General features: G+C 39.9%; 1 protein-coding gene across 1 annotated transcript in view; it reads right to left on the bottom strand.

The window, feature by feature from the left end:
• The window catches only part of SCUBE1 (signal peptide, CUB domain and EGF like domain containing 1), a 188,239-nt gene that overhangs the window by 34,171 nt on the left and 129,559 nt on the right, over positions 1-24,509 (bottom strand). Inside the window, exon 9 of the mRNA XM_066183682.1 lies at positions 11,115-11,237. Within this exon, the coding sequence (XP_066039779.1) occupies positions 11,115-11,237 (123 nt within the window). The remainder of the gene's footprint in view (positions 1-11,114; positions 11,238-24,509) is intronic.

Raw genomic sequence — 24,509 nt, 5'->3', positions numbered from 1 at the left:
AAGACAGTACATTTGGGAAGGTCTTTAAAGGCAAATGGCAGCTTGTTTCCTTTATCTCTGCTATCAGACCTTATCAAAAGAGACCAGTTGCACTTTCTGTGAACCACTGTGCTATCTCTGGGGTTTGAAAACAAAAGGAAAGCAGGTTAAAAACCGAGACTTGGCAATAAAATTGTAGGCCTAGATTCTTTGCTCCTTCTCCACAGTAAACACAATCTTTTCTTTAGGAACTCTTCCAAGGGAGCTTTATGCGATCTCACGTAGCAACAAATTAACTTTCCCCTCTCTTTTCAGTTTCTTTCAGAAATTCCATATTTAATTTTTCTTCCACACAGAATCCACAAGCTCCTTTTCCTCCACAAGCTTCCCTCAGGACTTCCTCTGAGTCTGCAGAAATGGGGCTGTGGAACAACATCTCACTGCAGTAAAAACCTATTCCCTTAACACATGTGTGTGTTCCCCTTAACACGTGTGCCAAGCTGAGTGACCACCACACATTCCTCTTCCTGTCAGCACTGCGGAGCCAAGTCTGCTCCCAGGCACTAAGGCTTTGTTCTGCCTCTTGCATCAGCCATGAATTTGCTTGCTTTTGGATCACCAAGAGCTTTGCCCAAGGGTAGGAAGGTTTATGCTTTTGGGCGGAAACTGCAGAATCTGGCAATTTCAGCCAGATAAAAATTGGCAGCCAACTTTGGGGTCTTTGGGGGTTTCTTTGACTGTAGGTGGTGGGATTTGGACCAAGGCTCTTTCTATAATGAAATACATCATCATTATCACCACCATTATTATTACATTATTATTTCTCTGCTGTTGGACAACGAAAAGATTTCTGACATGTTTCCCTGCAGCAGCATGGAGGACCCTATCATCTGCTATTTTCGGGGGCAGCACCAAACTTAAAACAGAACAATGGTAGAGGATTACCTGATAAATTCAATTCTGGCAAATAATAATTTCTTCTAATATTTTAAACATGGTTGAGCAAAACTACTTGCCAAATCTCAGTCTGAATCCAGAGTTGGGGAACAGCAGTGTCAACTTTTTGCCATGTGACTGCTGAGGAGGAAAAGGTGCCTGGCCTCAAGTGCCAAGCCAAGCTCCCCTCTTCCTCTGATTCTTCATCTGAGCTCAATTCTGAATTTGGTCAGCTGTCCTATCAGAGAGAATGAGAAAACCAATGCTGGTCACCAGGGACAGCTCTGCAGATACTTTCAAATAGAGGAGTTAAAAAAAGAAAGGTGGGGGTTTTTTTTGCAGGTAAGAAAGTTTGCCTGGTCTCTTATGGAATATGGGAAAATCCTACTAATAACTAGACACAATAGTATAAAATTAGCAAGTCTGTTCAAGGTCACAGGCACAAAGTGAGCCTAGGGAGGTGTTCTATAAAGGCACTCGGAAGGGAAGATTTCAAATTGGTACTGGTTTTCTCTGTTGAGCACATCACACTTAACTAAGCTCATGGCAGTTCTCTCATCCTGTTTTTTCTCCTTACTGCTATCCTTGTGAATAATAATTTTTAAGAGGATTTCCAAATGATTTTTAAAACATATAAAAATACACTTTAGGGATCTGAACCTGAATAAAGCACCATTATCTTCTAACAACCAAAGCTAATAGTATAAAAATGCCTAAGTACACTTAACGGTATTATTCATTTTTATTACCTATTACTTTTAAAATCAATAGGAAATGAGTTAAGCTAAGAATTTTGTCAGATCACAGGAGCTAGAAAATCTTCCCATGATTGCATCAGGAAGGGATGAAAGTGCTTTGTGGAAGGCCAAAGAAAGTCCAAGTACATTTTCAACTTTTCAGCAATGGTAAATCAGAGAAAGGTCAAGAAAGCTGTGATAAATGAGCCTGATTTAAAACTGTACCCCCTGCATGCTTAGCCTGGAGAATGCCAAGTGCAGCAACAGCCAGTGGCATTTTTGTTAAAGTTAAAGCTGTTATGTATGTTAGCACCAATGAAGCTGTAGCACTGCGAGCATCAAGCATGTGTAGCCCTTGGATAACAGATCTTTTCAATGTATGAGCATTTCAGGGACCAATGTGTGCAGCTGCATCTTCATTGCTTTGTGTGAAAGGTGCACTTGTGAGAACAAATGCATTGCCTGGCAGAAGTGGGGACCGCCATCCTCAACACATCTCGGACACTGAATTTATTTGCTTTACAGCTTCCTCACATTAGGTACAGATTGTCTTTGACATAAGATTTTGAAACAGAAGTATTTATGGTATGAAAATAAAGATCCTCTTGAGCCAACTTGTATCACTCTCTGTGACAGTCGGACACAACCACTTCCCCTCAACACAAGCTCCTCCAGGCTCTGAGGGCTGAATCTGCTGTGACGTGAGGTGAAAGAGAGACTGTGACCAGAAAGGCAAAAGCCTAATTTTCTGTGCGAGGAACATCTCGAAATTGGAGAAGTTGTGCTAATGCTTAGACTTGTCAGACATTACCCTTGCTCTTGGGCCTATGCTTTCCTGTCCCAGCTCTTCCCCACCCCTCTCCATTACTTGAGGGCTTTGTTGTGCTCAGGTTCCTCTGTTAATCTCAGAAACCCAGCAGGAGGCAATTGGCTTTGGCTCCCATTACTTTTATCCTCTTACCATTGTTCTGCTAGGACAATCTAAAATGCAATTAAAGTCAATGCTTTTCCAATGTTTTTTTAAAAGAAAATAACTACTTTTATCAAGACATTGCCAGGATTTTATAAGCAAATGTATAATTTTCCATTATCAATTATTTCCCAAGGCAAAGGCAAGCTGAGTTATCTACTGCTATTATAGGAATAAACTGCACTACTACGTCAAGAGCTTGGGTTAGGAAAAGCCAGATATCAAGAGAAGCACATTAAAAGAAATTTCAGGCAGTTTTATTTGTTTTCCTACAAATATAAATATGTTTACTAGTCTGCACTCTGCTCAAGCCACTATTTACAGAGCAACTCTGTAAGAGCAGCTTAACAGCTTGAAGAGAACATAAGCAATAAAGGTTTTACCCTTCATATCAAGGAAGGAATATTCCCTCTATCCTGCAATACGTTTGATTTTTAGCCATATTTTTGAAAAGAGAAAACTATTCAGGTTGCTAAGGTGTTGTCTCTATCACCCTTTAGTAGGAGCTGCTAGTGAGACTTCTTGAAGAACAAGGGACTAGTCTGGGTGAAATTATAGCCTGGTGTTATTTGATGGTGCCGAAAGAGCAAGTACAACACAGTTTCAGTTTTCAGCTGTGAACTCAAATGCAACAATTCCCTTCACTTCCCGTGGACCTGTGCATTCCCAGCTTGCTTCAAGCTCTTGCTGAAGTCCAGGGATCACCGAATATACACAAGAATTGCTGTTCTCTGGCTCTGCCTCAAAGGCTTGCTAAAAAACCCTGCCCAGAAAGGCTGGCCTCCACAGAATCCCAGCAGGTCTCCCTCTGAAAACACCAACACCATGATTTGCAAATGTGCCTCAAAAATCCTCCACCCAGCAAAGCCCCAGAAGACACTCCTCAATTCCATAGGCTCAGTATTTGAGCTTAGATTTTAGGTTTTATTTCACCTGTCCTAACTAAGGCCTCATCTCCAAGCTACCAGAATGAAGAGTAGTGGTTTGTAACACAGCTAATATGAGAAAAATCACACCCCTTTGTTTCAATAGGTTAGGCTCTTATTCTTATTAGAAGAAAATAAACAAACTAGGGCACTTTTGAAAGGCACAGGAGTGTAGATGCAAGCACAGAAAAATGAAACTCTTGAATATTTGGGGTAGGGCTGTCATTTTATTGCAATTCTGTTTAGCACTCAGGGTAAAGACTATCTGGCCATAATCAGTGTGACTGAACGCTTGAGCGCAGTAATATGGCATTAATGTGCTGTAGTGGAGAATAGATATACACATATAGTCTTTCTCTGATTCTCTTTAAAAACAATTCCTATTGAATTACAGCTTTCAGCAAAATTTATCAACAGATTATTGTTTGTGGAAGAATGCTACCTTCCTGCTCAAACTATTCCAAGGCTGACTCATATCCTGGTAATTCATTAATACAAAACATGATTCCAGTCCAGTAAAGTAATTTCTGCACTATACAAGTCATAAATCCTACAACATCAACTGAAAAATATATCTCAAATTCTCTTTCTAAACACTAATGGAACGTTTTGCTTGGCTTCCCACACACATCATCAAGAGGAGGGGGCCAGACAGAGCTGTAAAAAGCAATTTGATAGCAGTGTACTTTATAGAGTTTAACAGTGTAAGAGCTACCGTACTGAATGAGACCTGAGGTCAAACTAATCTACTATCTAACTTCCAACAGTAGCCTGTGTCAGAAGCTTCATGGGAAAATACAAGTGGAATAATCTGTCCCATCTGCCCTCTCCCCATTAGGTCTCATTCTATTAGAAAGTGATTTAAAGCCTAGATTGTGAGGTTTAATATGCTTCCAAGAAGCAACAACCAAAGAACATTCCCCTTTAACTTATGAAAACACTGCTGCAGAGAACTGGAGGTGGTGGAGGGATGTGTTTGTTTTCATGTTTCAGCAGACTTAATTGCTACAACCAACACTGCAGATACTATCACTTGGCAAACAAACTTGTACTGGCTGGAGCTGTTTTTACTTCATACCTGGGGCATTTATTGTTTCTGGGTATAATCCGGCAGCTGTTTTTTCTCACAGAGGCAGACTGTAGCAATATTCACAGTCTCACTGACACCCAGGGTAACAGAAGGGATTTGAGAAGTATTCCTTTCACTGACAGTGTAACATTTTGCTTACCCAGTGGAGTATTTTTTAATCTTGATGCAAGAAGCAATATGGTGCTTGTCATAAGTGCGATATTTTTGTAAGGCTCAGTGGTGCAGAACACCATAGAGAAAATCTGCATAGGGAGTGAACATCATCACTGACAGGGAAAGTATCCTGACTTTTCTTTCCCTGAGCAACTCTGATTTCCACAAGCAGCTCCCAGTATCTCCTCCAAGAGCATCAATGCCTGGTTCTCGAGCTACACTGCCCTGGCAGCTGAACCAGCACTGCTGTCTATATATGAAGACTTCTCACAATTAAAACACACTTGGGCCTGACTCAGCTGCACTGAATGAAAATCAGCCTGTAACAAGCCAATGTATTTTATACGTTAGGAGACATCTGTCTGATGGGGATGGGTATATGACTGCATTTGCTTTTCTATGTATTTAGTGGGGGAAGAAAAGGAAAGAGAGGGGCCAGACCAACAATGAAACTTTCCAACCCTTTTCACCAGAAAGTTGGCCAAACCATGTTGGTAAACTGAATCTGAGAGGCCAGATGCTCCAGTCCTGACTTCTATGCTCTGATGTGTTTTGTAATCTTAGATAAGTGACTGTGTCATATATAAAACAATGCAAGGGGTGCATCCTAATCCTGGGACCTTCATGAGGTTATGTGACTGCAACAAGGTCTGCTGTTTTGTTGGGTTATATGATCAAATGTGAGTGACAGGACACTGTCATGTTACCCAAGGGTGCAGACCTCTTTAGCTATTTTTTATTTTCTAATTTGGTTACTCTGTGTCAAAGATGGGTGGAGATTCAGGGCCGTTGGTGTGGATGCTCTGATTTATTAGGGATTAAACTGGTCCTGTACATCCACATTTATCATCAATGGCTTCATACAGAAGAGTATAATGAGACCTTTGTAGCTAATCTTTAGGGGCTTCTTTAGGCCAAAAATAATTCCCTCACCTTCTATCTATCCTTCCCTGTATGATTAATCCCTCGTTTCATACTCATTTTCAAAACAGAGATACTGTACTGGGAGATCCAAATCCTATCCTGGGAAGGCAAATAGTGCATATTTTGTGCAATAAGTTAGGAGATGGACAATATGAGAGGTGATTACCTACCCAGTTAAGAGGGCAATGTTTCAAGACTAGGCCTGCAGGATCCTTGGATCACAGACAGCTACTGTGTTTTTCAAGGTGCTATTTTTCTTTCTCTCATTCTGGGATGAAAGAAGGCTTCTCCTGACACTAGGCATGGGAAGTCCTATGTAAAGCATCCCTCTACTAAAAGATACGTAGAGATATAAAACAAAAAAACCAAAAAAACAAAAACCCCCAAAAAACCCAACAACAACAAAAAAAGAACAGGAAACAAAAAATACAGAACTGGACAAGATTTGAGATGTATTGCAGGACAGCACTGCAAAATGCTGCCAGAGTTACTAAGGAAATTGCTTCAGTATCTGCTCGCAGCATCACTGCTCTAGGCCATTACTTCCAGTCACTCCACTCCATGAGCATCAAGTCTTGAGGAATACTTGTCTGGAAGTGAGGCTGAGGAGAGAGGAAGGGGGATACAGTGGGGCATAAGAAGCACATTTGTTTTAAATGAAAGTACAAATATCAAATATGATGGTGTAAATGCTCATGTCTTGTAGTGAGAGGGAAAAACCACCTCAAATCAGCTGTACTTGTGCCACTGCTGGAGAGGCTTTGTAGCTAACCAAATATAGCAAAAAGTGCCCATAGAAAATCACTAGAGGGAAAAATCAGTTATTCATGAAGCAATGGGGCAAATTCTGTTTGGAATTTCCTACCGTAGAAACATGCATCACTGACTCTCCTTTGGACAGACACCAGCAATATCAACAGCAGACTGAGAGACTCTGTGTTCCAGTGCCTGGCTACAAAAGGGTCAATTGCATTTGTTTAAAATCTGGTAGGAAGGTAGTAAATAACCAACAGTCAAACAGGCAATACTTCAAAGCAAATAAAAAATGCTGTCATCTATGGCTGTAAAGGAGGCCCAAAAAAGCCAGGTGGCCCATGCAGGTATCGCATATGCCCTGGAGGTACTGTTCCCTCGTGGACAGTCATCTCCTTTTATTACAGTGGCTGTATCAATTCAAATGGTTGGTGAGAAGGCAACTTGAGCAGACTTTATCACGTCTGTGATATCACCAAATCCTCCTTAAAGCCTGCTCTGGAGGTTGTAAGTAGACCAGAATGATGCAAATGCCTTGAGCTTTTGCCCCCTGCAAAAGTTTAAATTCCTCAGCGTAGGAGGATTTGTCTCTGTTTTGAACTGAGGTGGTGAGGGGCAGAGGGTGAGTGTGGATTTAGCAGCCCAAAATATTACATGCTGATCACTGGATGTTCCCATTGAAAACTTCTTCTTTTTTTTTTTTTTTTTTCCTCAAGATAACGCACCTTTCTATCTCTACCACTCCCTGGAGAGATTTGTAACAAATGTGTGTGCTGCCTCTCACTGTCTTGCTTTGCAAAAAGCAATGCCTAGAGCAGGGAAAGAAAATTATTGACGATAGAATTTCACACATTTTTCTGGGTGCTAAATGAAGCTTGATCTTGAGCGGAGCAGAGAGACTGCTTATTGTTGATTTTTTTTCGAGATCACTGCACAACAAACAGAAACTGAATAAGCAATTAAGTTAGCTGGCTCTAAAACTCATACTGGCTGAGGATTAAGGTAATTATGTCTGAGCTTACACACATTCAATGCAGCTTTATTTCATTGCAGCAAGTCTTGCCTGCTTGCTTGTTGCTGATGTCATTCTAGAACTGATCTGAGTTGTTGTTCTTCTATTAATTACCAAAAAGGTTACAAACACAAGCTCTCCTTGCTATAAATATAACTGTGTTATTTTTACTACATGTTCAAAGGAGATGGAGACCTCTTTTGCTAGGTTTATACAAATAGATCCAACTGTTTCTTCCTGCACCAAAGAATTTACAATACCTTACACTTGAGGGATCAATTAAAGTAATACACAATATATGGGTTTGGTATTGTCATACAGTGATTTCCCTGACAAAGGCAGAAAAAAAAATCTATTTTTAAGTCTGAGTGAAGAAAGAGACTCTGGGAAAACAGTATCAGTCTCCACAATATTACTGGCAGGGCACTATGGATTCTTCACCTTCTGGGTAACAAATAAGTTTCCTTTTAAATGGCTGGAATGCAGGGGAGGGGAAAGGAAGGGAACCCCCCACATTCTCCTTGTCTAACAAGGAGTCACAGCGTGAGAACCACTCCCTAGCAGAAGTAATCTGTGATTGACAATGGTTTTCTTTGCAGCCCGGGCTAAAAATGGTTGAGCTGTAAACAGACAAATGCAGAACATTTTAAGGCCCTTTCCAAAGGCAAGGGCTGCTTATACAGGCACTCAAAATGCAGGGCGGCACCAAGTGAGCACCAAGCTTCAGAGTTCCTGAAAAAAACCAAGGAATTCTTGTATCGGGATATGAGCACAAACACAAGAGAAAAGAATACCTTGTTAAGGGCAAATGAGCAGGGGCAGATTTACAAAAATTGGAGATTTATTCTCTGGGCAGTCCAAGAATTTAGATGTGTGATCTTAGGCAAACTGCTATATTTGGTTTCACCCTTCCGGACTAAAAACTGAAAGAGAAATACTTTCCTCCTCGCAGAGAGCATGAATGTGGGGAAGGCACTTGGTGCGGACTGGGCTGGGAGCTCTGCAAACAACCAGAACAAAGTCTGCCACTGATACAATTTCCCTGTACTCTCAAAGTCAGCCCTGGGGTCTACAATGAAAGGACATGAAGGAAATTAGGTGAGGTGGGACAACTTCAGAATTTCACTGGGAATATGAAGGAACATTTTATATTGAAATATGTAGAATTGCCTTGTGCTGATATTAATGATGAATGCGTTTGGAGATGAATGCCCTATACACCGGGGAGGCCACCTGAACTAAATAGGACCAGGTCCCAAACAATGCAGACTTCTAAGATCCTAAATGAGAGTTTTGTAAACATGTCGATTAGTAACTGAAAGAAATCTTTATTCTAAAAAATGAAAACCAGAAGAGAAGGCCAATGTTGACAGAAAGATCATAAATCATGGAAACTCTATTATGAATCAAAACAACAGATGTAACATGAACAACAGCATCTTTTATAAACAGAAATTAGACTGTTCTGTTTCACTCATTGGAAAGGCTAATATGCCTAAAATAAATTTCCCTGAATCTCTCATTAATGTTTTACGGTCAGTGTTGACCAGCTGTTACATGAAACAAAATGTGGATGATTTATACCCCAGAAGAGTCACTAACCCCAAACCACATTTTCCTGATGGACCTCACATTAATAACTGCAACCACTTCCCCTGACTATATCCTTCTCGCAGTGGAAGAAGCAAAGTGCAGGCGATTCATACATCGGTGATTTCTTGTTCTACATTCAGTTTCCTTCTCTCTTTATTAGCAGGCTAATACTGACTGCATGAGTCACCAATTATCACCTTAAGCACCAGACAGGAACTAAATTATCCCAGGGATCTCTCCACAAAGCAGGCCTCATACCATGTTTGCTGGGGCCAAAATCCCTCAGCCTTTAAACAGGAAATGACTTTGTCTTCCCCATTTCACGGTATGAAGAACCAGAGTTCCTGGGATGGAGGAACTTGTCCAGCCCAAAAACTCTCTAGGCTTGCACTAATCTATCTGTTACAGCAACAGATAAATGTGTCATGTAGAGGCAGGACTGAGTGCCTGCCCTTCCTCACTGACAAGGGGAAAAGCAGGATGGCCAGATCATGGTTATACTTCCATGTCTGATCACATGAGGGGGAGATCAGCTCCTGCTTCAGTCCTTGCAGGGTGTGTATTGTTACCGGCAATCCTCATTCTGGAGCTCTGGCACGTGAAGAAACAAAACTCACTTGAACAGCATTTACAGAGCTGCTTCTAGAATCTCACTGTCATCACAGAAACCTGATTATTTACAGGGAGCTTTTACAGCCTACTATTCATCCTCTGCATAACGAACAAAGAAATTCTGCACCAACTCTTGCCTAACTTTTCTTGAGTTTTTCCCTGGTGTAATAACAATTAGTTCAATGGTGAAACCTCTGACTGATCCCACAGCGAGAGCATGACATCACACATGAAATTCATGAACAAGGTCCTCCCAACGATCTCTAAATATATCATGAAGGGAACATTACTTGTTAATATTCTGTCTCTGTTTTTAGCAGATAAATCAAAACCCGGTAACTTCCCCATGTCTGACATGATCCTACAGTGTTATTTCTGCTGAATCGTGTGGCACGAGCTGTGCTAATCTCAGCTCTTTCCATTCTGTCCAGTTTGAAACCAACCTTTCACTAACTCCTTTGTTTCTAATCACACAGTCAAGGTGGAGGTGGCTTCTCAAATGAGGGATGGAAGTACCACTGAGAAGCAATGGAAAAATTCTGAATGACACATATATCTTCAGATTGTGGTTTCCCTTTTGTGGATAAACAAAAAAGATCTAAAATACTAGTGCTGTTTTGGACTTCATAACTTTTACTTATTCAAAACCCATGCAAATAATCATGTATTAATAAGATAGCATTTTCTGCACAAAATTTTAGTTGAATACATCATCCTTGCCTTTCTCCCTGTATTGATGCATGCTCATTTTTCTAGCCTTTTCTGTGACTTTTTTAAAAAGCAAAGAAGTAAAGCTACAGAGCTTAAATGTCATTTCTCCAAAGGTACACGGTCAGTACTTGGAAATGGTTATGCACTTAATTAGTCACAGAATACATAACATCAGATGACTTAGGTAACAAATCACGACACACACAGCAAACGAAATAAAACACGCTTCATTTGAATTCCTACAAAATGCCACCATTATCCCTTCATAAACAGTTTCTCTCAGGCAAAGGTGAGCTCACAAATTAATCCCTTTTTTTTCAGTTCAAATCTTGCAAATGCTGTATTACAGTTGGTTACTCTAAATGACTCTGGTCTAAATAAGATAAGCCTCTGTCCCATTCAGATCATAGCAAATTAGAGGATTTGAACATAAGACTCTTTGCCTGAGGCTGTTCCACTACGCCACTTGGATTTTTACACTTCAACAGGACACTGGCATTCCTACTACTAAAAACATTGAAACAAGAAATTTCCAATAATCTTCTAATCCCACCTCAGAAAACAGAAATCTCTCAGGTGTTTTCTAACCTTACTTCCTATGACAGTACAATTAAAACCTGCGGTACAAATTGCTTAAGTATAAAAACAACAACAACAACAAAAATCCACTGGAAGAAACATTCTCATTATATGAAGAGTAAGGTTAATGAGGTATTACCTTGGCAGGTCCTTTCATCTGTGAGTAGTTTATAGCCTTTCTGGCAGCTGCACTCAAAGCTGCCAACTGTGTTTCGGCAGAAATGGTCACAGCCACCATTGTTTACCAAACACTCATCGATATCTGCAATGAATAAATAGCAAGGATTTAGTTCATGGCAGCAAAAATGTAGTTCGTGACAGCAATTCAGTTGTGCAGGGTAGGAATACTCAGATCCCCAAGGAGGCTGCTTGTCCCTGTCAGGAACCAGGCTGGTCAGATGTGTCCCTTCCCAGACCTATCTCACAAGGCTTACAAGGAGAGCTATGGGCTGAGCTGTTCAGGAGATAGAGGTGTTTTTCTCAGAACTGGAACCAACAGATGACCCAAGCTGAGGTACTTTGGTGTTAGGAAACATTCAGGGAAGTTTCTCTGTACATGGAGGGCTCTGCCTGATAGCAGACTTCAACCTGTAAAGGACGTGAATTGTTTGACCTTGTATAGGAACTATCAAAACGTAAGAACACATGAAAAATTGAAGTAATAACAAATACGAAGCGAAAGATACTTGAATTCTACAGAAATACTTCTATTATCCTTACACAAGCAAATGCAAGGATATATTTTTTTTGGAATGAGCATTATATGCTATTTTGCTCATTATTCAGTGTCACAGTGACAGTGTCACCCATTTTCATGGATCGAACTTCTTTCACTTGGTGTAGCAGAAAACGAACTAATTGTGAGTGCCTGTGTAATGTTGCTTCTTCAGTTATTCTAAAGACAGAGCACCTATTGCCTTTATCTGAAAGCCATATATATATGTGTGTATGTATGTATGTATGCATGTATGTATGTATGAAGGACAGGATCAAAGGCTCTTACTTCAAATAATGATTACGGACTGATGAACTTGGTGAGATCTCTGTTCTGAATTTCATATTGATGATTCTACTTCCCGCTCCTTTTAATTTCCCCCAAAGGTGTTGAAGAACTGGAATGACCAATCCCTTTTCCAATCTATAGAAGGTTGTGAAGTAAGTATACGACAGGCCACAAAACTTCATTTGAAATACAGGGCATCTTTCCATCCTCCCCCAGTTATAAAACCATGGACCCATGTTTATTTGAAAAATGAAAAAAAAAAAAGTACTTTATTATTCAGGAGAAGAAGAGTGCCAAAAAATAGCTCTTTTTATGAATGCATGCAGTGAAGAAATAATATGACATTGAACCTTGGCTGCCCACTTCTGGAATTGAAAACAAGATATTTCAAGGAACTAAATGGAGAGTGATGTTTCCTTTTTGAAAAGCTTCTTGCTATAAGAACTTTGAAACTTTGAGGTAACAGCTGGCCATTTAAAGAGCAAATATTGCAAGATGCAAATCTAGATGCCAAAAGGTCTAATATATGAAGATGGAAGTTTATCAAAACCTGCAAGATGATGGTAAATGAAGGGCATGCTTTAAAAATTATTAGAATTTAGGAGGATTCTTAGTGAAAGTCATTCATTAATTTTTGGAAACATACAGTTCCAAGATGGGAAAGTGGCATGGGGCTTATCCCATTTCTGCATGTAAAATATAAACAAAAGCAAGAGGAATGACGTGGTAAATCTAAAAATTTGAACAGCTAAGAGTCAAATTCAGCCATCATTTCTAAAGAGCATTTTGTTGCACACACACTGACAGAAATATGTCCAGGGCTCAAATAAGCAAGAACAATGTATATTGTTATAAAGGCTTTGAGTTGCACTTATGTCAAGGAGATGGGAAATTTGTTTTCAGACCCTCTGAACTAATACTGCTGCTTATTACTTTCGTGTCTGGTTCTGCAGAGGAGTGACTTTCGCATTCAAACCAACTAAAAGAACGAGGGCAAATTGTAGGCAGCAGCTGTGGAATGCCCTGAATGATTGTGCAAAGCCAGCTCAAATCTTTTTGTCTCAGGTAACAAAGTTCTCAAAGTGCCCCAAAATCAGGAGTCTGTTTGTTGTCTGTGGTGCTCCAGCTCTGGCATTTGGCCGGCCAAAACCAGATAACCCTGAGCTCCCAACCTGATAGATCTGGTGAAGAACACACTGAGGGTCACTCTGCGTAACACCATGAGACTGGAGGCAGCAAACTTTTTGGTTTCAGCTGTGATCATCTGCACAGGTCAAGACTGGAAGTGAAAAGACAAGAAATTTTGGCCCAATTTCTGCAGCCTGAAATTTCCTTTTGTAGAAGTGATTCCTCCCAGCTCCCTAACCTGCAACTGGGACTGTGGTGTGGGTGTTGGGATGGACTACCAAAAAAGGTCCCATCCTTTTGCAGAGCACAGGTGTACCTAACTACAGTTTAGCTTGCCCTGAACAAAACCGTGGGACAAATGGAATTGTGAATTAAAATTACTAATACGTTATGCATCGTAAGCACACAGAACAGTCATCCATCATGAAGAAAGTATCTTACACCCGTGATAAGAACAACATGACCTTTGGGCTACTCTGCTGCCTGAGACTGCTTGAAGTAGAAATTACTTGCAGCCTGTCAAACACCATTTTGAGTAACGATTGATGTTTTAAATGATGGCCCCGAGATTTCACATGTTAAATTCCAAATTCCAGTCTCTTTTCTGTGTCTCTCATGACCATAAGGGGCAAAAATGAAACCCTGCTGGCATCAGAGTGTAGATTTTAGGCTGTTAATAACTGTAATTCCACTGACAATGCAGCATATTAGCTTTACACCAGGAATTTTTTGGAATAATTCTGATCCAGGATCTGGGTAAAACCTGGGAAAGTCCACAGGAAAAGAAAGTATTTATCCATTTCTTCTAACTGGAAAACATGACATGACCTTCTGAAACAGGAACCATCAAAACAGAATAGAGGTCAAAACTGTTAGCTGCAAAAACACTCTAAATAATATAAACAGTGCCAATGTCTCTGCTTTCACTGTATTTCTTTCCATGGCCATAGCGAGACTGACAAGGCATGTAAAAATTATTTCACTCTGTGGAGAGCAGCACATTTCTGCATTTCACTTGGAAGAGAGCAGTATCCAACTGTATGTATCATGTCTGACTGGTTCAGAGAAATTACAAAAAGTCTGGATCCCCACTATTTTTCTTTCCTTGGCTATAAATAATTTGTGTTATGAGCCATGTGAAAATAAATTATTCCACCGCATGAGAAGGTGAGGCCCCATTTATCTTTAAACTCACTGGTACCCAACTTTGTCAAGTGCCTCTTTACACTTCACAGAGGTAAGCATGTCTGCCTCTCATGCTGGGCAAAAACAAACTGTGGAAACCCATTGTGCTGTCTCTACCAGCTTTGACATTATTTAGTCAAATATTCCCCTACTATTATTGGGACTGTCTGTGGAGCAGTTATGAACCTGCTGTCTTCAAACACAGTTCTCAAGTGGCTCCTTAAGATGCAGGTTGCAGAAAAACAGCTCCAACTTCCCACAGTCTCTGCTCCCCTTTATCCTCAGAAATACAAAAGGATGTAAAGAACTGTATTTCTTCCATGGGAGTTGTACACAAAATGCCCTGATGGTACTGTGAGAGTCATTTCAGACTGGGAGATTGGATGGGCTTCCAGTGCACTGGGAATAAAATTGCAAGGGATTTCTCTGAATGCAGTAAGTCAATACTGTTAAATGATACCTTGCTCATACAAGCTGATGATCTGCTACAAAATACCAAAATGGGACACATGCAGGTATGAAAATACAGGCCAGTGAGAAACCACAGAAGCATTGAAAATGATGGTTAAAACTGTCAGGTGAAGGTATGGTGTAACAAGTGACAACACTCAAGCCTCCTGTTAGCTCTGAAAATGGTTCACTCAGTTCCCAAACAATTAAATACAAACAAAAGCCAAGATAAGATTTACAACAAGGAAGCTAATGCCTTCTTTAAAGCTATAATATTTGAAGGAAAAAACCCCAATTGCAAATATTTGTCTGGAAATGGAGCTCAGCAACACCAACACAAAAGCTGTGCATCCATGTGAACCCACACACAAACCCTAGGTTTGTACTAATATAATATAATACAATACAATACAATATAATATAATATAACATAATATAATATAATATAATATAATATAAAGTAATATAATATAAACAATAGATTATCCTATTCTTTTCTGAAGATCTCAAAATGTGAGGAAGGCAATGGAATCAGCTTTAAATAAAGCTTTTCAGCTTTAAATAAAAGTATAGAAACTCAGATGCTTTGTGCTAAGTTGCATAGTTACAAATTGACTCGGCTAAGCAGGCAGACTGGTATTTTTCTTATCATGATCTTGTGAAGATTAATGGGAATGCCTGTTCCTGTTGCACCTTTTTTAAGCTCTGCTCAGCGTAATTCATGTTTGGAAGGAGCTGTTTCTGACCAGGGTGCATGTATGCACTTGTGTGTGCACATGTAAACCCACAGAGGTTTGCCTCGTTGCATACAAGGCAGGGAACAAATTAAAAAGTAGGCATTTTAGGTAACTTAGAACTTAGCATTTCACATAAGCTGCTTAAAGGCAATTGAAAGGGCAATCAACATGCAATCTTCACTTGGCTGTTGAACAATGATGGAGATGGAGATTTCCAAAGCCTCATCACAGCGGAAGTGAGGATCCTCCTTTCAATGGCTGGACAAATATTTGAACTGATTGTGTCTGTCTAATCCTTTGCAGATTTAAAATGCTACCTAGCTCCAGGAAAATAATAAATTCCCAGACCAACCAAAAATAATTACTGAAACTTCATAACCTTTTTGTTTTTAATAATGAAAGTCAGTGTGTTGGAATTAGTAATGCTTTTACCAGTGTACAGTGGACATCAATGTAAATATATTTTCTGCAAGGTGGGCTGGTTTGCTAGTTCTGTTTACTCCCTGATTTCCCAATTTTCCTGTGCATTTCTTTCCTTGCTCTTTCTCACGGTTTTACAAATCACTACTGTCCCGAAAAAATTGGGACTAGTGTTGCCTTGTAGATATAGATACAGATGAGTTCCCTGATGCACACAGACCACAAACCTGATGCACAAAGACCACAAAGTACTTTATAAAGCAGCCACAAAACTTTTTAGCCCCATGCCAGAGGTGGGGAAATAGAGGAAGAGAAAAAAGAATTAACTCATCCACACTTGAATCCAAGCTCAGTGTACAACTCAACAGGTTACTCTGGGATGCCAACCAGCACGGGCTTGCACAATACACCTCGTACTGCACGCTGTACTGTGTTACAAATACTACAGAGGCACCAATGCTCAGACTGAAATTAGTTTGATATTTGCCCTGCCACATCTCAATAAAACTTGCAAACTCAGGATTAACTCAGGATAAGCAGAAGCTATCAGGCTCCACTTGCAATACTCTAAATGTGATATTGCAGAGCACCTCACATAACACATGGCAGGGATATCTCATTAAGGTAGGAAGATAATTTACTATCCCCAGATTCACTGGATCAGTGCCACTATGAGAAAATATAAATCAAAGTAGAACGCAGGCTCTGATAGTTCTGTCCAGAAGCATCAAGCCAGCTGTGGTGTGGTTAGTTTCCAGGGAGTTTCAAGTCCTAGTTCCAGTTTTACAATAGATTTATTCAACATTTGGGCAAGGTGTAACACTTCCTTGCTTTACTTCATTTGTAAAATTGGGGATTGCTAATTTTCACCCGGTTTTTTCAGGACCAATCCTTTAAAACACACTATTATGGAACAACGGGATATGAATCCAAGTCATTTGCTGTCAAATTTTTTAAGTCAAATTACAATTGTTTTAAATTTCTGGTCTGGGCTTCAGAATGGTTTGATCCAGCAGCAGGTTCCATGCTGGTAGTGCTTTGCACTGGAAGATTTTGTGAATGTCTGCAGGACTGTTATATTTACTTTACGGGGTACAATTGCTGTTCCACCACTCCACCTCAAATGGCACAGTTCATTGCCTCTTGCATGTTTCAGGGAGGAATAATTCTATTTATGCAGAATTCTACTTTATGCACCTTCTACTTGATGATTTCAAAGGCCAGCAGCTTATCATCTTCATTATATTAAACCTACACTTCTGCAGGAGAGATACATTTAATTAATTCTTTAACAAATGTGAAACTGAGGCAGGTAGGATAGCGTGCAACTTGCCTGCATCAGATAGCTACAAAATGAAATAAAGCTTATATTATGTTCTGTGCTTCAACAACATCCTCATTTTCCCTCCCACAGTGCTAATTAACTGTAAAGTATGATAGTCATTACTGTACTGAAGTTCCACTAAGTAGCAAATGAAGATTCTCTGTTTAATTAGCTTTACAGCTAGGTTGTGGGACAAGGCATTTTCCTAATTAACAGGATTAAATCTAGACTGGGCAGACAGGAATGAATGTAATTAAATTTTAATCTCCCTCATCCTGAAAACAGGCTGCCCACAAAATAGAGAGCTTTGTGTAACTGCTCTTAGAGCATGGAAAGGTTGAGGCAGGTTTCAACACATTTCCCCCATGTCACTTTCTCAATTTTCACCTGTTATCTTCGCAGTTTCACGAAGAAACCTGTCTTCCAACACAGATGGTAATCTGTCACATATGGATTTAGGTGTCAGCTATTCTCCTCCAGGACATATCCACTCTGACATTATCCACCAACTAATCAATAAAAGAGTCTGCCAGGCTGCCAAGAGATCAATCACCTTGTAAAACAAACATTATGTCCTATTATTTTCTTATTACAGTTAATTAGATTTATAAAACACAAAAACCTTCGCAGGTGAAAAACTCAGAAATGCTGTCATAATAGGTTAGGCCCAGATTTCTCATTTGTAAAAGGGAAGGGATTTACTAAATCTAATGTGAAAAGAAAGGATTTTAATTCAAAATTTTTGCTGAACACTGAATTCTTTTCTAACCTTAAAGACATGTTAGTGCAGTGCTACGAACCCAAACAGTGCAAGCTGTCTGAGGCTGTGACACCAGAATGTGAAGGGGACTGGAGACATAAAGATACAGACTGATAGTCTTTTTACTGTCTAGGCTGAGCTAAATGCTAAAACTACCCCTCCCCACCACCCACCCTCCACCACCAGAAGCAAAGATAAACCTCACAGGAATCCCAGGAAACAAAACTAGTTTTCCTCCTCCTGTAACATTTTATCAATCAAAATTCTTTTGTCAATCAAAATGCTTTTTATAAAACGTTGGAGAGGGAGAAATAAGTATGCTGTTAAATCTCCCATGTGTACTTGGGGACACTAAAGAATGTCTTCTCTTGTTTTTTTACGGAGCATATGGAAAGCATAGGACATAAAATTCTGGGAAACTTGACTGTACCTGTGGCCATGTGAGTACAGGCTGTGGGTAAAACAGTGGGAGAGAACTGTGCAAAAACATTGGGTTGACTGCTTACCTACCTTAATTATTCACACAGCCACTATCACCAGAATAATTCCATGTGCAATGTAATTATTCACACAGCCACCACCACCAGAATAACTCTACGTGTAATGCTTATGCAGCAGGAGCCAAGGCAGAAGAACTAAATGGGTTGCTGCAGGTTAATAACAAGAATAAAAGAGTTAATTAAGCATTTCTTAAGGAGTGAATCAGATAGAACTGTGGGGCTGACATCCCTGGGAATTTTCTCTGTGCTAGGTGTCACTAAAATACAAGGCCTGGCTCTTACTGTATTCAATTTTTCCATATAGTCTGAACGAAGAGCAAAGGGGCAAGTGAGCTAACTTTGCACTACTAGACCAAGATACAAGAATCCCTAGATTTAGTGTATGAACCCAATTTTCATTTACTCATGGTTGGTTTCATTTACACTCTTGGAATTATTAACTGCTCCAGAAAGCTCTGTGCCTATTTCCAAGAATCTCAGTGTTTGTTTAATTAAATAAAATTGGTACTAAGGGCAGTTAAAGGTACTGATGTTCTCTCTAAAATCCCAGTGAAACTGGACTAGCTTTCCTGGGATAAAGCTACTCCTTCTGAAAGGGGTACTTAAATACAATTAGCCCATGATAATTTAAATAGCTCTTAATGAATCAAAGAAATTTGGATGCTGACCAAAAATTAACTCTCTATAAGTTTTTGAAGACACTACTTCAACCAGCCAGGGATCTACTCTGTACCAGGGAAGACAGATCCACCACTGAGAGCAGGATTTAGTCACAGTAAAAAAAAACCCTAGTTTTTGATGAAAAAGGTAATGATAAAAGAATGAAAAAAATGCTGTAAGTTTTGAACGCTGGCAGTTATGACTACGTGAGTTGTCAACTCACAAGTAACAGAAAGCACAGCACACTTTTCCATAATTTACCGTGGCTGTTGATCCACAGGGGGCTTTATATTGTTGAATAAATGCAAGGTCTTTTCAACAACTGAAATGCAAAATATGACCCTCTGAAGCATTAATTTAAAGGATTTGGCATTTTCAAAGGGGAGGTTCACGAAGACAAATAACAACTGCAAGTTTCTAGGGGACAGGGATATTGCCTAGTCATGAAAAAAACCCCTAACTTAGTACACATGAATTTATTTTGTGGGGATAGATGGAACCCTTGGGAGGGAATGAAACAGAATGAGTTACATGGCAGCTGACCCAAGTCTGCAATTTTTTAATGGAAGATAATTTGTTTTATTATATTTGTCTGTCATGAACTAATCTACAGCAGACAAATGAATTGTATCTTTTTAAGCTATAAAAGCCCCAAACCCAAGGCCCAGCTGAAAACCTAAAAGACAATTCCCTTAAAAATAGGGAAGGGACAGTGAAAGTTTCACACATATTGCGGATTAGATAAATTTGCAGCAGCAGTTAGAAGGATTCTGCTCTCCACTCTCTCTTTTTTTCTTTCCCATTCCATTTTCTTTCTGACAAATTTCAACTTCATTGATATCTAAAATTTGCATTTCCTTTCATTTTTTTTACAATAAAAAATAATGGGTTTATCATTTGATTTTTCATCCCTGAGGTCTGAAACTTCAACTGTCTCTTGGAAAGTATGAATCAATTATACCTCTAAATCAGTCATGAACATAATCCTCAGTGAGTGATGAACTGCTCATTTTTCTGATTCACCACACAAGGCTTCTGACCACTGTCACCACCTACCACCAAGAGTTTTCCACCTTTTCCTCCCTCAAGTCCCACTCATTAACTCACTTTCTGCTGATAACCAGCTGCTTTTTCCCTCTCCCACATTTCTTCCACTATTTATAGTTTTACCATGAACTCTTCTGAGCCTTCTCCTCAGTCAGATACTCTAGCACCTCTCTTATCACACACCAACAACAGACAACTCTCTGTTTGCCCTAAAAAAGTGGGGAAAAAAAATAGAAACCTAGTTTTGAGTCACTTCCCAGTCTTAGCAAGTCTTGAAACAGCTGTTTCAGGGCAGCAGTGCTGGCCCATATAGTTGTGGCTCTCTCACTGGACATGACACAGAGCTTTCTACTGAGCTGCCACAGCTGCCTGCTGGATGCTGCTCTGTTTTCCTCACGTTGGACTGATCTTGTATGTTCTTTGTCTTGAGACCTGGATAACATCGATGGAATAACATAAAATGACCACAGCCTCAGCAAAAAGGCCTAAATGTTTGCTTCTTTAATCCACATTTAGGTAGCTTTTTGAAAATGCTGTTGTAGCTACCTGAGAACTCACGCTCTCACCCAATTTGTGAGTCTTATCCACCTCTTCTAAAACAAACATCTCTTCTGATAAGCTGAACTTGATTATTGTTCTCCCACTGGTTACTCAGTTTTCCCTCTCTCACTCCTGATCTTTATGATGGTTTATTTTGGATACAGAAGGTCTCATATCTCCCTTAGAGTCCCATCAAACAAACAAACAAAAAATCACCTAAACCTGCCTCTGCATGTTAATATTTCGTTTTGGCTTTAGTCTTTCATTTGTCATTTCTAGAAAATAAGTTCCCTTTGAGTTTTCTTCTTTCACCAACTGTTACCTCTGCTGCATGCACGTGGTTGATTCATGTGCCATAAACTTCCCTGTAGAGGCGTTTAGTGGGTCCAGCTATAGGAGTCTTTTCAGGGCTTCCCCAAAGTGCGTGCTCTGAAAATCATACCAGTACTCAAGCTCTGAACAGAACCACTGTTTTCATGATAAAATTCTCAATTTTCCTCTCATTTAATGTTGCTTTTGTTACTTTTTCTTTGGTTGGGCAGACACATCCGTTGTTTCACAACATGAAATCACCCACTGGCTGCCTTTGGTTACTTGTTTTTCAAAAATGCCTCTATTTTTCATCATATGGCTTTGTCAGAAAAAGACGAGTATTGGGAAGGGGAAGAGACAGGAGGATCCAGCTATGGCAACATTTTTCAAAAAAAATTGCTGGTTTCTGTAAGTTGGTTGAGCAGTTTGGGATTCACAAAAATCTGCCTTTATCAAGAAGACTTCCTGCTTGCTTCCTGAAAATGGCATGTGGTCTCAAAACCCTTTAACTGTGCAGAAGTACTGGATAATGGTCAGAAGCAGTTTGTCAGAAGGTAATTTTAAGGAAGTTTGACTATTTTAAAGGAACATTTGATTGCACATTTAATCTGTGCACCACACATATAAAGAAAATTATTATTTTAAATTAATGTTTTTGTTCCTCCTAAAAGCACTGATCTAATTACTGCAGAAGCCACATTTTCACTACTGTCATTTTTGACCTCAGTTTCATGTTCATGAATTAACTTCGGTGCCAACTTCTCATGCAAGGCCAAGATGGCCCTCTGTCCATGCTAAGACATAAGAGGGTTTTGTATTTCTTTTTTTGCCTTGTTTTTAGGTTAAAGGTCAGACTTCAGCCACAAGATTTGTATTTGCCTTATGATCAGCATGGAGAGGGCAAAGGCATTTTTTGTTCTGATCTGTGGCTGTAGTGGCTTGTGATTGCACCTGATCTATTTTCTGATAGCTCTTTGCTTGCAGGTACAGAGAAGCAAACTCAAATGGTGCTTATTTTTGAACACACACTTAATTCTAGTGGCAAACACTGGGAGGGTAAGTTGCTGTAGCTTGAAAGCAGAGTTGTGTAAGGAATCTGATAGAAGTAGAGTTGCTTATAATGGATTATGAATACTAGATCTTGATTTGATTATTGGGAAGTTTATTCTTGGCTTAAGTTGATGAGAAGTAGGGAGAAAGCCATTGGGGGAGGGGGGGAGGGGGGAGGGGGGAAAGGCTCAAAATGAACCACTTCAGTAAACACTTAAGGGTTACTAAAAGACAGCACACACTTTAATAGCTAACTTCTAAAACTCTACCCTCTGACTTCAGACAGCTTGTGGACTGGCTTTGACAAAACCATTTGATAAAATAATTTGGCTTTGGCCTGCCACTGAAAAAAATCAAGGCACTTTGATTCCTCTGGAGTAGGATTTTTTCAGAGGGAGGGACACTGAAGAAAACCAGAGAGGGACTGAGAATTTGTCCTGCACTGATTTCTGCATCTGAATGGACAACACAGGCCTCCTCTTTGCACCACTATATTAACGCTTTTTCTTACATTTTGTTTCTATTATTGAGCTCGAGGAGAGGCAGTGTACTCCATGTTAGACTCTGAGGGGAAGTGGAAAGGCTAACCCAGTTCAGGGATATTGTCAAGGCAAGTAAAGTGGGTATCCTACAGGCTGGGATTAAACTCCTTCCATGTCCTTAGGAGCATGTTATTGCAATAACATATGAGTTCAGAGGGTGCCAGCTGTCCCATGTTATTTCCCAATGCACATCTCTTTTAAGCTTGTACAAATAGGAGGTAGCTGAGCCATATGATGTAAGACCTCTGATCCCATCAGGAATTACCAAAGGCTGATGTGCTTATTTTCCCTTGGGGTCACCTCTTCCTCTGACTGTATTCTAGAATGTAGTTCACTGAGGGATTCCTGAGAGAAGTAAAAGGCGTGAGGTGCGAAATCGAACTCGATGCCCCTTGAGGGCTGATGCACAGGAGAGAAGATGGACATTCTACTTGGGTATCCACAGTGGGAACAACAGTGGCCTTGGGGATCAGATGAAGAGTCACAGAAGGTGGAGTCTACACAAAGGCCTGAGGATGACAACCTTGGTTTTAAAAATGAAACAGCAATTTTCAGTGGCTTGTCTACTGAGGTTCTTGACTTGAAATCCCATGAGCATTCAGTTTTCTGAAATGTCTGAGAAATTTTCCCTTAAAATGTCAGAAGTGTATCTGACTTATTACCTTAAAACATTTGTACTCCTTGCCATTCCCAAGGATATGGTTAAAGTGGTTCATGTGCTCGGGTCAGCTTCTTCATAGAGAGTCTAAGAAGTCAGTGTATCTCAACCTCATTCCACTTGCAAAGTTGGGCATTTTTTTTCCCGGCAGAGTAAGTTAAAGTATACTGTGAGTAATCCTGTCTTTCCTCTTGGTACTTTTGACAGACTCTAAGCAACATGCACACTATGGCTCTGATCCAGAGTGATCCAGCCCAGACACCTTCATTTATGTGCAGCAAGCAAAGAGAAGCTACTCATCAGTTTAAAGGAAAAGCTGCCCTCACTCCTTGTTGCTGTACCTTTGACCAAGGTTAGGCTACGGGACCATTTCCCACACGCTCCTTTCCAAACCAAACAATGAATCCAAGGCACTATTTCAGCAGAATGTTTCAAATTTAATGTGCTATACACCACATTTCTCTGGCATGAAGCACTGACATTATGAACCAGAATCAAATGTAAAAGTACAATCACAACCTAAATTCTCTCTAAGATAAGACATGTAAATAGATGGCCATGGTGCAATGATCAAAGAAAATGTAATCAGAAGAAAAGGGAACAAGACAAGCAAGTCTCTGCCCCTTCTGGCTTTGCCAGACGTCCTCTTCAAAAACCCATTGATGCTTGTAATTTTGAAGCTGACATTTATGCTGCCATTCGCTGGTACCACAGCACTCTGGCTGCAGAGGTGGTGATGACTGTCAGCAACTTGTTTCATTTGAGTTTATTATTTCACTACATTTTCTGCCCTTTTTTTTTTTTTTTTTTCATAAAGGACTGGAAATGGTAATGGCTTGTTATGGCCAATGGCTCATAATGCTTACATTCCTCAAAAACCCTTTATGCGTATGTGGAGAGAGCTGAAATAACCTCTTCACATGTGTTGAAAAAAAATTCAAGTTGCTAGAAAAAGGTGAGCTGGGAAAAGGTCTCTCTGTAAGCTCCAGCACCTGCTCTACAGCCACTGTGTGGAGCATCACAGATATTGCACACACTGCTCATGGGAGGTGCACAGAAAGAAGCTGTGGATTCAAAGTGGGGGTAGTCGGACAGCTATGAACAGATTTACCTCTAAAGTTTAAACTCTTCAGGAGATAATTTAAATTCCTTTCTATTTAAAATGCTGATGCATGTGAATGAATTCAGCCAAGGAAAACTTTGTATTTGAGTGACTAC

The sequence above is a fragment of the Chamaea fasciata genome, unplaced genomic scaffold, assembly GCF_029207755.1.
Source record: "Chamaea fasciata isolate MVZ Bird 193981 ecotype frontalis unplaced genomic scaffold, bChaFas1.0.hap1 SCAF_5, whole genome shotgun sequence".
NCBI lineage: Eukaryota > Metazoa > Chordata > Aves > Passeriformes > Sylviidae > Chamaea > Chamaea fasciata.
This window is presented reverse-complemented; position numbering and strand designations above follow the sequence as displayed.